Here is a 15,671-nt window from a genome sequence, read left to right as displayed (position 1 = left end):
CACCTTTGGAAGATAACCAGATCTAGTTCTGAGAACTGCTCTGTCTGGAAAAAAACTTAGGAAAGGAGACTTAGACGATAACGCTCCTAAATCTGACACTCTTCTGGCTGACGCCATTGCCAGTGGAAAAAGTACTTTAACCGTTAACCATTTAAGATCTGCTCTATTAAGCGGTTCAAACGGAGGACCCTGGAGGAATTTAAGAACTAAATTCAAATCCCAAGGAGCTGCAGGAGGAACAAATGGAGGTTGAATATGTACAACTCCCTGAAAGAAAGTATGTACATCCTGTAAATCAACTATCTTTCGCTGAAACCATACAGTTAATGCTGATACTTGAACTCTCAAGGAAGCAACTTTCAAACCTTTATCCAATCCTGCTTGAAGGAAATCCCAAATCCTGGATACTTTAAAAGATATTGGATTGAAATTTTTTCCAGTACACCAATGCATATAGGCTATATTCTATGATACACACGAGCTGAAGAAGGCTTTCTTGCTCTAAGCATAGTTTGGATTACTTGTTTAGAAAATTCTCTAGCTTCTAAGATAGAGGTTTCAATAGCCACGCCGTCAAAGATAGATGATCCAGATGGCTGTGACAACAAGGACCCTGCATTAGCAGATCTGGACGTTGAGGGACCAGTATTGGTGCTTCCACGGACATCCTCAGAAGATCTGTGTACCAATGCCTTCTTGGCCAAGCTGGAGCTATTAGAATTATGGCTCCCTTTGCTTGCTTTATTTTTCTCACTACTCTGGGTAACAGAGATATTGGAGGGAACAGATACGCCAGATGAAATTTCCATTCTACTGACAGAGCGTCTACAAGGACCGCTCCGGGATCCTTTGTTCTTGATCCGTACCTCGGAACTTTGTTGTTTAGACGAGACGCCATGAGGTCTAGCTCTGGTAGACTCCATCTGTTCACTATTGCCTGAAACACTTCTGGGTGTAATGTAGTGATGAGCGAGGTTTTACTCGGTTCTCAAAACGGCATCTTATTGGCTATCCAAAACACGTGACATCCGTGAGCCAATAAGATGCCGTTTTGAGAACCGAGTAAAACCGAGTAAAACCGAACCCGCTCATCACTAGTGTAATGCCCATTCGGTTTCCTGAATGGTGTGTCGACTGAGAAAATCCGCTTCCCAGTTCAGTACACCTGGGACAAACACTGCTGACAATGCTGGGAGATGGAGTTCTGCCCATCTTAGAATGGGAGTTACTTCCTCCATCAGTCTCTTGCTGTGAGTTCCTCCTTGATTATTGAGGTACGCTACTGCTGTCGCATTGTCTGAGCGAATCTGGACCGGTCTTCCTTGCAGTCTGTCCTTTGCCTGAACCAAAGCCATGTAAATGGCCCTTATTTCCAACAGATTTATTGGCAGGCGACTTTCCCTTGCGGTTCATTTTCCCTAGAACCACAGGCTTCCGAGTACCGCACCCCAGCCTTGCAGGCTGGCATCTGTTGTCAGGACTTGCCATTCTTTTATCCAAAAGGGTCTCCCCTTGTTTAAATGGTCTGTCTGTAGCCACCGCGCTAGAGACCTTTTTACGTTTACTGGAAACTTTATCATCTGCTTTTTTATCGTCTGATGATTTCCATTCCATTTGGTCAGAATAAGGTGCTGCAATGGTCTGGAGTGGAATTGCGCATATTCCACCATGTCGAAGGTTGATACCATCAGACCCAACAGTCGCATTGCTGCATGGACTGACATTGTCTGGGCGTGCAACGCTTCCTGAGCCATGACCTGCACCGTGACTATCTTTTTCTCTGGTAAGAGAACTTTCTGTAGGTCTGAATCCAATATGGCCCCCAAATGAACCATCCGCTGTAACGGATTCAGAGACGACTTTTCCCCAATTTATGAGCCACCCGTGTCTCTGTAAACAAACTATAGTCTGTTGAAGATGGCTCAAAAGTAAATCCTGCGAAGGTGCTAGGATTAACAGGTCGTCGAGGTATGGGAATATTCTTATCCCCCGTTTGCGCAGACAAGCTGCCATAACCACCATAATCTTGGTAAACACCCTGGGTGCTGTTGCTAGCCCAAAGGGCAAGGCTTGGAACTTAAAATCATCCTGGAGGATGGCAAACCTGAGGTAACACTGATGAGACAGTGCTATAGGCACATGTAGGTAAGCATCCTGTACATCCAGAGATACCATGTAATCTCCCGGTTCCATAGCCAACATTATGGAGCGTAACGTTTCCATGTGGAACCTTGGGATCCAAATGTATTTGTTTCACATTTTCAGATTGAGAATTGGTCGATATGACCCATTTGGCTTCTGGATTAGAAATAGATTGGAGTAAAACCCCTGTCCCCTTTGTGAAGGAGGTACTGAAACAATCACACCTGACTGCAGTAATTTTTGGACTGCTTCTTGCAGGGCATTGGCCTTCGACTCTATACAAGATGGGCTGGTGCAAAAAAATCTTTGAGGAGGCTGCCTCCTGATGGGAACCCATACCCCTGAGATACCACCTTCTGCACCCAAGCATCTGTTGTTGACTGTTGCCATATGTGTTCAAAATTAAGGAGTCGGCCCCCAACCCTGGAATCCTCCAGGCGGAGGCCCGTCTCTTCAGGCTGATGGTTTCTGTTCAGGCTTGGAAGCTGGCTTTTTGCTAGCCCACTGCTTCCTACCCCTGGTTTTGAACTGGGGTTGCTTAGACTCCTCTTTAGCTTTCGCTTTGCTGTGCCAACGAAATGAGCGAAACTTTGAACCCTTGGACTTAGGGTTATAAGTAGCCGGGAATCTGACCTTCTTTGATTCAGCCTCTGATTCTAGGATATCAGATAATGGTTTCCCAAACAATATATTACCAATGAAAGGCAATGCTTCCAATTCTTTCTTGGACTCCGCATCTGCCTTCCAGGTACGTAGCCAAACTGCTCTGCGAGCGACTACTGTCAAGGCTGAAGCTTTAGAAGCAACTGTACCCATATCAATTGCTGCTTCTTCCAAGTATTGGGCAGATTGTCTTAAACGGCTAAAAAGATCCTCTTGCTCCCTATTAGGAGAAGAGATGCCGTTCTCTAGTTCCTCTATCCATTCGCCCATTGCCTTTGCTACCCAGGCCGAAGCCATAGCAGGTCTTACCACTGCTCCTACTAGAGAAAATAAATTTTTCAAGAGGCTCTCTACCCTTCTGTCTGTGACATCATTTAGTGAGGTAGATGACAGTGGTAAAGCAGATTTATGCACAAGTCGCAGAACATGTGCATCTACTTTTGGAGAAACTTCTCTTTTTGAACACTCCACAGCTGGAAATGGATAATAAGAATTTACTTACCGATAATTCTATTTCTCGTAGTCCGTAGTGGATGCTGGGGACTCCGTCAGGACCATGGGGAATAGCGGCTCCGCAGGAGACAGGGACAGGGCACAAAATTAAAAGTTTGACCACTAGGTGGTGTGCACTGGCTCCTCCCCCTATGACCCTCCTCCAAGCCTCAGTTAGGATACTGTGCCCGGACGAGCGTACACAATAAGGAAGGATTTTGAATCCCGGGTAAGACTCATACCAGCCACACTGTACAACTTAATTCTGAACCCAGTTAACAGCATGATAACAGAGGAGCCTCTGAAAAGATGGCTTCCAACAATAATAACCTGATTTTTGTAACAATAACTATGTACAAGTATTGCAGACAATCCGCACTTGGGATGGGCGCCCAGCATCCACAACGGACTACGAGAAATAGAATTATCGGTAAGTAAATTCTTATTTTCTCTGACGTCCTAAGTGGATGCTGGGGACTCCGTCAGGACCATGGGGATTATACCAAAGCTCCCAAACGGGCGGGAGAGTGCGGATGACTCTGCAGCACCGAATGAGAGAACTCCAGGTCCTCCTTAGCCAGGGTATCAAATTTGTAGAATTTTACAAACGTGTTCTCCCCTGACCACGTAACTGCTCGGCAGCGTTGTAATGCCGAGACCCCTCGGGCAGCCGCCCAAGGTGAGCCCACCTTCCTTGTGGAGTGGGCATTTACAGATTTTGGCTGTGGCAGGCCCTGCCACAGAATGCGCAAGTTGAATTGTGCTACAAATCCAACGAGCAATCGTCTGCTTAGACGCAGGAACACCCAGCTTGTTGGGTGCATACAGTATAAACAGCGAGTCAGACTTTCTGACTCCAGCCGTCCTTGAAATATATATATATATATATATATATATATATATATATATTTTTAAGGCTCTGACAACGTCGAACAACTTGGAGTCCTCCAAGTCGCTAGAAGCCGCAGGCACTACAATAGGTTGGTTCAGGTGAAACGCTGATACCACCTTAGGGAGAAACTGAGGACGCGTCCGCAGTTCTGCCCTGTCCCAATGGAAAATCAGATATGGCTTTTGTACGAAAAAGCCGCCAATTCTGACACTCTCCTGGCCGAAGCCAGGGCCAGTAGCATGGTCACTTTCCATGTAAGATATTTCAAATCCACCGATTTGAGTGGCTCAACCAATGGGATTTGAGGAATCCCAAAACTACATTGAGATCCCACGGTGCCACTGGAGGCACAACCGGGGCTGTATATGTAGTACTCCTTTGACAAAAGCTTGGACTTCAGGAACTGAAGCCAATTCTTTCTGGAAGAAAATCGACAGGGCCGAAATTTGAACCTTAATGGACCCCAATTTGAGGCCCATAGACAATCCTGTTTGCAGGAAATGTAGGAATCGACCCAGTTGAAATTCCTCCGTCGGAGCCCTCTCCTTTAGGATCCGGCGTTCAACCGCCATGCCGTCAAACGCAGCCGCGGTAAGTCTAGAGGTAGAGTGCACGGATCCTCCGTGCGCATCTCTTGAAGTTCCGGGTACCAAGTCTTTCTTGGCAAATCCGGAACCACGAGTATCGTTCTTACTCCCCTTCGCCTTATAATTCTCAGTACCTTGGGTATGAGAGGCAGAGGGGGGAACACATACATTGACTGGTACACCCATGGTGTTACCAACGCGTCCACAGCTATTGCCTGAGGGTCTCTTGACCTGGCGCAATACCTGTCCAGTTTTTTGTTGAGGCGGGACGCCATCCTGTCCACCTTTGGTTTTTCCCAACGGTTCACAATCATGTGGAAGACTTCTGGATGAAGTCCACACTCTCCCGGGTGGTGATCGTGTCTGCTGAGGAAGTCTGCTTCCCAGTTGTCCACTCCCGGAATGAACACTGCTGACAGTGCTATCACATGATTTTCTGCCCAGTGAAAAATCCTTGCAGCTTCTGCCATTGCCCTCCTGCTTCTTGTGTCGCCCTGTCTGTTTACGTGGGCGACTGCCGTGGTGTTGCCCTACTGGTTCAACACCGGCTGACCCTGAAGCAGAGGTCTTGCCATGCTTAGAGCATTGTAAATTGCCCTTAGCTCCAGTATATTTATGTGAAGTGAAGTCTCCAGGCTTGACCACACTCCCTGGAAATTTCTTCCCTGTGTGACTGCTCCCCAGCCTCTCAGGCTGGCATTCGTGGTCACCAGGACCCAGTCCTGAATGCCGAATCTGCGGCCCTCCAAAAAGGTGAGCACTCTGCAACCACCACAGAAGAGACCCCCTTGTCCTTGGAGACGGGGCTATCCGCTGATGCATCTGAAGATGCGATCCGGACCATTCGTCCTGCAGATTCCACTGAAAGGTTCTTGCGTGGAATCTGCCGAATGGAATCGCTTCGTAAGAAGCCATCATTTACCCAGGACTCTTGTGCATTGATGCACTGACACTTTTCCTGGTTTTAGGAGGTTCCTGACTAGCTCGGATAACTCCCTGGCTTTCTCCTCCGGGAGAAAAACCTTTTTCTGAACTGTGTCCAGAATCATCCCTAGGAACAGCAGACGTGTCGTCGGGCTCAGCTGGGATTTTGGAAAATTTAGAATCCACCCGTGCTGTTGCAGCACTACTTGGGTTAGTGCTACACCGGCCTCTAACTGTTCTCTGGATCTTGCCCTTATCAGGAGATCGTCCAAGTAAGGGATAATTAATACGCCTTTTCTTCGAAGAAGAATCATCATTTCGGCCATTACCTTGGTAAAGACCCGGGGTGCCGTGGACAATCCAAACGGCAACGTCTGAAACTGATAGTGACAGTTTTGTACCACGAACCTGAGGTACCCTTGTTTGAAGGGCAAATTGGGACATGGAGGTAAGCATCCTTGATGTCCAAGGACACCATAAAGTCCCCTTCTTCCAGATTCGCTATCACTGCTCTGAGTGATTTCATCTTGAACTTGAACCTTTGTATGTAAGTGTTCAAAAGATTTCAGACTTAGAATAGGTCTCACCGAGCCGTCCGGCTTCGGTACCACAAACAGCGTGGAATAATACCCCTTTCCTTGTTGTATTAGGGGTACCTTGACTATTACTTGCTGGGAATACAGCTTGTGAATAGCTTCTAACACCGTCTCCCTGTCGGAGGGAGATGTTGGTAAAACAGACTTCAGGAATCTGCGAGGAAGAGACGTCTCGAATTCCAATCTGTACCCCTGTGATACTACCTGCAGGATCCAGGGGTCGACTTGCGAGTGAGCCCACTGCGCGATGAAATTCTTGAGACGACCCCCCCACCGGACCTGAGTCCGCTTGTAAGACCCCAGCGACATGCTGAGGACTTTTCAGAAGCGGGGGAGTGCTTCTGCTCCTGGGAAGGAGCTGCTTGCTGCAGTCTCTTACCCTTTCCTTTGCCTCGGGCAGATATGAATGGCCTTTTGCCCGCTTGTTCTTATGAGAACGAAAGGACTGAGGCTGAAAAGACGGTGTCTTTTTCTGTTGGGAGGTGACCTGAGGTAAAAAAGGTGGATTTTCCGGCTGTTGCCGTGGCCACCAAGTCCGATAGACCGACCCCAAATAATTCCTCCCCTTTATACGGCAAACTTCCATATGCAGCTTGGAATCCGCATCACCTGACCACTGTCGCGTCCATAAAACTTCTTCTGGCAGAAATGGACAGCGCACTTACCCATTGATGCCAGAGTGCAAATATCCCTCTGTGCATCTCGCATATAAAGAAAATGCATCCTTTAAATGCTCTATAGTCAATAAAATATTGTCGCTATTCAGGGTATCAATATTTCCAGTCAGAGATTCCGACCAAACCCCCCCAGCACTGCACATCCATGCTGGGGCGATTGCTGGTCGCAGTATAACATCAGTATGTGTGTATATACTTTTTAGAGTATTTTCCAGCCTCCTATCAGCTGGATTTTGAGGGCGGCCGTATCAGGAGACGGTAACGCCACTTGTTTTGATAAGCGTGTGAGCGCCTTATCTACCCTAGAGGGTGTTTCCCAGCGCGCCCTAACCTCTGGCGGGAAAGGGTATAATGCCAATAACTTCTCTGAAATTAGCAACTTCCTATCGGGGGTAACCCACGCTTCATCACACACTTCAATCAATTCATCTGATTTCAGGAAAAACTACAGGTAGTTTTTTCACACCCCACATAATACCCATTTTTGTGGTACTTGTAGTATCAGAAATATGTAACGCCTCCTTCATTGCCGTGATTATGTAACGTGTGGCCCTACTGGAAAATACGTTTGTTTCTTCACCGTCGACACTGGAGTCAGTGTCCGTGTCTGTGTCTGTCGACCGACTGAGGTAATGGGCGTTTTAAAGCCCCAGACGGTGTTTGAGACGCCTGGACAGGTACTAATTGGTTTGCCGGCCGTCTCATATCGTCAACCGACCTTGTAGCGTGTTGACACTATCACGTAATTCCATAAATAAAGCCATCCATTCCGGTGTCTACTCCCTAGGGGGTGACATCCCATTACAGGCAATTGCTCCGCCTCCACACCAACATCGTCCTCATACCTGTCGACATACACGTACCGACACACAGGGAATGCTCTGATAGAGGACAGGACCCCACTAGCCCTTTGGGGAGACAGAGGGAGAGTTTGCCAGCACACACCAAAGCGCTATAATTATACAGGGACCACCTTATAGTAAGTGTTTTCCCTTATAGCAGCTTAATATATAATAATATCGCCAAAAAATGCCCCCCCTCTCTGTTTTAACCCTGTTTCTGTAGTGCAGTGCAGGGGAGAGCCTGGGAGCCTTCCCACCAGCGGATCTGTGTGGGAAAAATGGCGCTGTGTGCTGAGGAGATAGGCCCCGCCCCCTTCACGGCGGGCTCTTCTCCCGGTTTTTTCTGTAATCCTGGCAGGGGTTAAATACATCCATATAGCCCAGGGGCTATATGTGATGTATTTTTAGCCAGTAAAGGTAATTACATTGCTGCCCAGGGCGCCCCCCCCAGCGCCCTGCACCCTCAGTGACCGCGGTGTGAAGTGTGCTGAGAGCAATGGCGCACAGCTGCAGTGCTGTGCGCTACCTTAAGAAGACTGGGAAGTCTTCAGCCGCCGATTTCTGGACCTCTTCTCTCTTCAGCATCTGTAAGGGGGCCGGCGGCGCGGCTTCGGTGACCCATCCAGGCTGTACCTGTGATCGTCCCTCTGGAGCTAGTGTCCAGTAGCCTAAGAAGCCAATCCATCCTGCACGCAGGTGAGTTCGCTTCTTCTCCCCTTAGTCCCGCGTTGCAGTGAGCCTGTTGCCAGCAGGACTCACTGAAAATAAAAAACCTAACAAACTTTTATTCTAAGCAGCTCTTTAGGAGAGCCACCTAGATTGCACCCTTCTCGGCCGGGCACAAAAACCTAACTGAGGCTTGGAGGAGGGTCATAGGGGGAGGAGCCAGTGCACACCACCTAGTGGTCAAACTTTTAATTTTGTGCCCTGTCCCTGTCTCCTGCGGAGCCGCTATTCCCCATGGTCCTGACGGAGTCCCCAGCATCCACTTAGGACGTCAGAGAAAATAAGAATCCCATCTTTTTTCGGAATCTTATATTTCTTACTGGGCGTCGCCCAAGACTCATCCATCATTTCCGTCAGCTCATCTGATGCTGGGAATTCAGTTTTAACTGATTTTGTTTGTTTAAACACAGGTGCTTTAGATTTTAACACTGTCTTGGCTGGCTCTTCCAAAGAGAGAACAGCCTTCACAGCATTAATAAGTTCAGCTACATCTTCTGAACTAAAACTCTGCGACTGATCATCATAGGGAGTATTTGAATATACTGCATCATTATCTGTTGTATCATCTTGTGTAGTCTGCCACAAAGACGCATCTGTCTTAGTCTTACCTGTCCCTTGGTTGCTTTTAGAGGCTACTGGAACCAAGCCGTAGGAAGGGAGCTGCATGTATGGGTTAATAGTGTAACCTAACCCTTGAGGCGGTGCTACCGGAGTTAACCTGCCCGCTATTGAAGATAGAGTCTTTGCGAACATATTCCATGGTGGTTCTGTTGGTGGTTGAACCACCTCCAGTTTTTTACTTTGCTGAAAAGCAAAACAGTTCGCACACAAGCCCTCATAAGTGATCAATTGGTCCATATAAATTAACCCTGTCTTACAAGATAAGCATGTTAGGGCTATAGGAGTGCTTGATAAATTCTCCTCGTCACTTTTGCCGCTCACAGACATGGTAATAATCTGTTAATGACTACACAATTTGTGACTGAAAATCACCTATATATGAGTATATAGAAGTGAGATCAATCTGACCACAGTGCACCTGACTTGAGGGTCAGAACGGGACTGACATTACACAGAAAAGTCAGCACACATACTAGCAGTCAGTCACATGTTAAAGCATTAGACATTGTCATATGAGAATACAACCTCCATAATAACTTAAACATAAGTAGGAAAATTGTACTTCTGATTTAAATTGGTTCTTTTTTTCAACATAAAATGCAGAAAACACAGTAATATACAGGTCTCATATGCAATAGGTACTAAAAATTAACAATTCATACTAACAAGTAGAGAGAATTTTTAGTACTGTATACCCTTCCTCTGGAGAGCGGGATACAGGGAGACTCACCACACTTCCATATCCAAGCATATGCGCTCGTAAGACGCTGAGTGGATTCAGACGCTACTGATGTACACTGCCGCTGCTGTAACTGATAACAGCCACAGTCGCTCACTGACGGACACGGACGCTCAGCGACTTCCACGTGTATGCAGACGCTAAGGCCTGCGACTCGGTCTAGGCGGGATCTCTAGTGTACACAACCGCAGCGTCTAAGCTGCGACCGAGTACCCTCGTGGTAGCGTCTGAGCCGGAAGTGAGGTCATTCAGTTCATGGACGGGAGACACGCAGAAACTGGTCATGAACTCGGAGGAGGGGCGGCCAGGAGAGCGTCTGAATCCCCCTGTTGACTTCAACTCTAAAGGATCGCGGCCTCTCCCTAGTCCTGGCGCCTATGATCCCTGGAGCGTAGCGCTGTCGCACTCGAGATGTTCGGCGCATCAACACACTGTTTGTAGTCTCCACCAAATCAGTGTAGCTGTGTCCGGACCCCCCTAGTAAGAGGAAATCCATAGACTTACCGTCCCCCCACGCTCCGGCCACAGCCTGGTTACGTCTGCTGGACTTGCTAGAACATCCGACACAGACGCCCGTCGAGACAGCACTATTACCGCGAAGGTAAGCGTTGATGCGACCCGGTGGGGAGTTGTTGGAGCGACTCTTTCCAGTATGCGTTTAAGACGCGGTTAAGAAAAGTCGCTTAAAAAACATAGTAAGTCTATAAAAATAAAATAATAAAAGCTTCAGGCTGCTTTATCTCAGCAGCCCTGTGACCATGCGGCTTCCTGCCGCACCAAGCAAAAAACTGATTTGACTGAGTCAGTGGGCGGGACTATATGGTGACGGCCCCGATGCATCCTGGGAGGCCAGAAAGCTCGTGACCGTGTTGGTGCCATTTCCGCTGTCGCTCAACCATTTCCCAATGTTATCCTGTGGATATTCCTGTGGACCCAGCCAGAGAAATCAGCATTATTAGGTGTATGCACATAAGAGAACCGTCCTATTGGCATGACCTGGGCATGTAGCCAGAGTTACAGCATGTTCTGTGTCGCACGCAAGCTAAGGATATGCATATTTTAGTTATACCTCTTGTACCTAGTATGGGGTAGATGTAAGTGCCAATGACAGTGATGCCAGCTGCTCTAGAGAATAAAGAGCTGTGGGTGGAGCAGTCGCAGAGATCCGTGCGATTCACAGCATCAGCGGATAATAGCGTCAGACTTCAGTGTGCGGAATTGTGGCAATTGCATGAGGGGTAAATACAGATACTGGGTAGCTCTGGGTTTACACTGCGAGTTAGTTAAGTCTGGACACAATCTTCTCACATCTAAATCTCTCTGCACATTTTAAATCTGACCCACCTGCAGTGCGGCACGGATTTACTGAAGTCCCCAGTTCCTTGCTCTTTCTTACTGTATTCCCAAATCAGAATCAGGCCTAAAGCTGGGTAAATACTGAGAGATATATATCGTGAACAGGTCGAAGAGTGGGTACAAACGATATGCTTGCAAACGACTTCATTCACAGACATATCATGTCAGCTCTGCAGCACAGACAATGGCCTGTATATCCGAATGTGTACGGCGGTCAACACACTTATTACACTGACCCCCAACACAGCCGGGCGGGCAAATTTCAAAGGGCCGCCCAACTGTGACGCCAGGATGTGACGTATCAAGCAGCCGATCAGTAATTGCTTATACTTTCCTGGATCAGCCGCTCTGTCGCCGTGGTCTTGGGTCCGCCGACATGTCATAGTGTGTACCCAGCATGAGTTATTTCAGTACTATGTGCTGTCGTTCAAATTCAAATACTCTTAATGGCTTCAGGGCATTCTAGCATTGCCCACTTCACATGCTGCATGTAAACATTCCATAATGAACTTCAGTAATAACAGTCGCTGGCTATGAAAACCAGTCTTATGGCCTAACTACACTGTACAGAGAAACATTTTCATCAGCACCATGTACATGCACAGGTAAGTGCGCCGTCACCTACAAACAGTGGAGGTAGTTAGTCTTAGGACTGGGAGTGAAACTTATCAGTACACTACTAAGTAAAGTCCGAGTAGCTCAAAACTAATCATGGATAATAGAGGATGTTCAGGCTGCATTCTAATGACTATATGTGCATCAAAGAAAATGTGTACACAGACGTAAAGTATTGTATTACTGACTAAGACTTTACATCACGCTCACAGACTCACCTATCTTGCCAAAGGGATCATCTGTAAATGGATCACCTGCAGGGGAAATAAAAGATTGCTCCGTCATTCCCGGTGTGAGAAGAAGCATAAATGGGCAATATTATGTATTATTTATCGAATGTGTTAATCCTAGCCTCTCGCTCAGATACCCCTGTTCCTGTAAGCCCCCCCAGATGACTCCAGTACAAACTTTCATCAGTAATTAATCAGCCGGTCCAGATCTTTTGCACGTGGCGTTAGCACCAAATGTTTCAGGCAAATGTCCACTAGAGACGTACATTTATTTGGCTCCAATGAGGTCAGTGGGAGCATTGGGACAATGTATAAAGGCTCATGTAGCAGCCAGAATGAATGAGTAAACCATACTGTCATTATTACAGCTGACAGTTATCTACCACTACTTAAAGTAAAGATGTAGCAGCGTTTATGTGATCTTTCATTCAAATAATAAATCTAAACTATGGGCCTGATTCAAATCTACACATGGTAAAGTGAGAACATGCTGTTGCTGCAGGTGTTTTCTGTAAATAGGTGCCTTCTGTCGGCCTCGCTAATCCGCTGCTGTGTTTGAAGATCAGAATCAGATCACTCTGCATGAATTTCGACCTCAACATACTCAGGATGACCAGAATATTCACGCTGCTGGAGCCAGCGACGCTGCAGTGCCCAGGGCCTATGCATGTGCAGATCACACACCACTGGAGATGTACAGTGCATCCAGAAAGTATTCACAGCACTTCACTTTTTCCACATTTTGTTAAGTTACAGCCTTATTTCAAAATGGAATAAATTCATTTTTTCCATCCAAATTTTACGCACAGTACCCCATAATAACAACGTGAATTTTTAATTTTTTTTTTAGATTTTTGCAAATTTATTAAAAATAAAAAAACTACATAAGTATTCACAGCCTTTGCCATGAAGCTCAAAACTGAACTCAGGTGAATCCTGTTTCCACTGGTCATCCTTGAGATGTTCCTACAGCTTAATTGGAGTCCACCTGTGGTAAATTCAGTTGATTGGACATGATTTGGAAAGGCACACATCTGTCTATATGAGGTCCCACACTTCACAGTGCATGTCTGAGCACAAACCAAGCATGAAGTCAAAGGAATGATCTGTAGACCTCAGAGACAGGGTTGTCTCGAGGCACAAATCTGGGGAAGGGTAAAGAAAAAATATCTGCTGCTTTTAAGGTCTCAATGAGCACAGTGGCTTCCATCATCCGTAAATGGAAGAAGTTCGGAACAACCAGGGCTTTTCCTAGTGCTGGACGGCCGTCAAAACTGAGCGATCAGGGGAGAAGGGCCCTAGCAGGGAGGTGACCAAGAACCCGATGGTCACTCTGTCAGAGCTACAGCATTCCTCTGTGGAGAGAGGAGAACCTTCCAGAAGGACAACCATCGCTGCAGCAATCCACCAATCAGGCCTGTATGGTAGAGTGGCCAGACGGAAGCCACTCCTTAGTAAAAAAGCACATGGCAGCCCGCTTGGAGTTTGCCAAAATGCACCTGAAGGACTCTCAGACCATGAGAAACAAAATACTTGAGACAAAGATTGAACTCTTTGGCGTGAATGGCAGGCTTCATGTTAGGAGGAAACCAGGCACCGCTCATCACCAGGCCAATACCATCCCTACAGTGAAGCATGGTGGTGGCAGCATCTCTGGAGATATCTGAAAATGGCTGTGCACCGACGCTTCCCATCCAACCAGACGGAGCTTGAGAGGTGCTGCAAAGATTAATGGCCGAAACTGTCCAAAATTATGTGTGCCAAGCTTGTGGCATCATATTCAAAAAGACTTGAAGCTGTTATTGCTGCCAAAGGTGCATCAAGAAAATATTGAGCAAAGGCTGTGAATACTTATGTACAAGTGATTTCTTAGTTTTTTATTATTAATAAATTTGCAAAAATCTCAAGAAAGACTTTTTCACATTGTCATTACTGTGTATTGTGTGTAGAATTTTGAGTGAAAAAACGAATTTATTCCATTTTGGAATAAGGCTGTAACATAACAAAATGTGGAAAAAGTGAATCGCTGTGAATACTTTCCGGATGCATTGTATGTAAACCATTGCGTACATCTCTGAATTAAGCTGGAAACAAGCATCTACTGTATATGAATTGGACCACAGAAGATCACAGAGGTAAAGTGGAAAATGCACTGTCTTTAAACATAACCTGTAATACACACAAAGCAGAGGCAGCCATCTGTAAGCTGAACAAATATTCACATCTCACTGGCTAATAGTGAAGCTCACAAAATAGCTTCCTGAACAGAGTGTTTACATAACAGGTGCACTCTGCCCTCAACCAGCACTACTTTCCCCACCTACATCCTCCAGCCCAGAACATGCTCTCTTAGCCACCAGCCAATCTTACACTGCTCTCCAGAATCAAGTTAAACATGGCGATTAGCGCGGCATATTGGCCGTATTATATCTGGTAATTATGCCCACAAGCAGAACTTACTGCCGACAAAAGGATCACTTTGGAAGAAATCCAGTCCAGGCTCTGGGACAGGATGTGATGCCCTCTGTTCTGTGTCAAAACTGCCCACTTGGAACGTGACCTCCTGTACCTGAAAAGAGATTCAATAAAACAACAATGCTGCATAGATGACACACACATTCCTACACATATTCTGGGTCTGTAACAGTCTATTTAGGAATCTGGAAGCTTATGAAGGAAGATACATTACTGCTGGGCAGAACCGGTGGCATTCTAAACATTTTGGGGCAGATGTATTAAGCCTGGAGAAGTGATAAAGCAGTGATAAGTGCAAGGTGATATTGCACCAGCCAATCAGCTCCTAATTGTAAATTTACATATTGGAGCTAATTGGCTGGTGCGTTATCACCTTGCATTTATCACTGCTTTATCACTTCTCCAGGCTTAATACATCTGCCTCTTTATTTCTAGTTACCAGTCAGTGAAAATGATGGAACAACGTAAAAGTAATGTCAGCGCTGGCAGTTACGCACGCCTGAAAGGAGCAACACTTGAATTGCTCCGTCGGACGCCATCTAGTAGCTGCAATGCACACAACACTTGAATTCTCCCCACAGAGGTTAGGAGCAGTGTTAGCCTTTTATTATACAGGATACAGAAAATAGAGAACTCTGTAGGTTGAAACACTGCTGATGTACACTAATGACAAGTGCCTTGCTGGAAATTGGCTTTGGATAAGGCAGAGGCCGATATGGTATAGACCTCATACTGAGTTGATGAACAACTCTGATTTAATTACTTCTAAGTTAAAAGATTAATTGTATTGTCCAATGAGCAAGAAACCACAACAATAACTTAATAAATTCTAACGCTAATTTGTATGAAATACCTGTTGAAGAATATTTGATTTGAAATTCAGCATAACACAGAATTGCATGATCCAGACAGATGAAGGAAAAGCAACTTTGCGAAAATAAGATTGCTGTATTAATTCAATACGCAGCTACTCATAGCAGGCGTGGCCGCCCAGTGGCCAGGCAATGAACTGCAGGTTCTAGTCCTACCTAGGCAGGCAAGCACAGCATACTGTGACCCTGAAGCACCCTTGGCGTATCTATAATGGGTGCAAT

At 46.3% G+C, this 15,671-nt stretch overlaps 1 protein-coding gene across 6 annotated transcripts in view; it reads right to left on the bottom strand.

Moving 5' to 3' along the window:
* Nucleotides 1-15,671, bottom strand: part of EPS15 (epidermal growth factor receptor pathway substrate 15) — a 258,145-nt gene that overhangs the window by 86,312 nt on the left and 156,162 nt on the right. For all 6 annotated transcript variants that reach the window (XM_063939551.1, XM_063939554.1, XM_063939552.1 and 3 more), the window contains 2 exons: nucleotides 14,563-14,671; nucleotides 12,091-12,126 (listed from right to left, as the gene is read on the bottom strand). In XM_063939551.1, coding sequence (XP_063795621.1) covers nucleotides 12,091-12,126; nucleotides 14,563-14,671 — 145 coding nt within the window. The remainder of the gene's footprint in view (nucleotides 1-12,090; nucleotides 12,127-14,562; nucleotides 14,672-15,671) is intronic.

The sequence above is a fragment of the Pseudophryne corroboree genome, chromosome 9 (assembly GCF_028390025.1).
Source record: "Pseudophryne corroboree isolate aPseCor3 chromosome 9, aPseCor3.hap2, whole genome shotgun sequence".
Taxonomy (NCBI): domain Eukaryota; kingdom Metazoa; phylum Chordata; class Amphibia; order Anura; family Myobatrachidae; genus Pseudophryne; species Pseudophryne corroboree.
The sequence above is the reverse complement of the archived record's forward strand: the minus strand, read 5'-3'. Positions and strand labels throughout refer to the sequence as shown.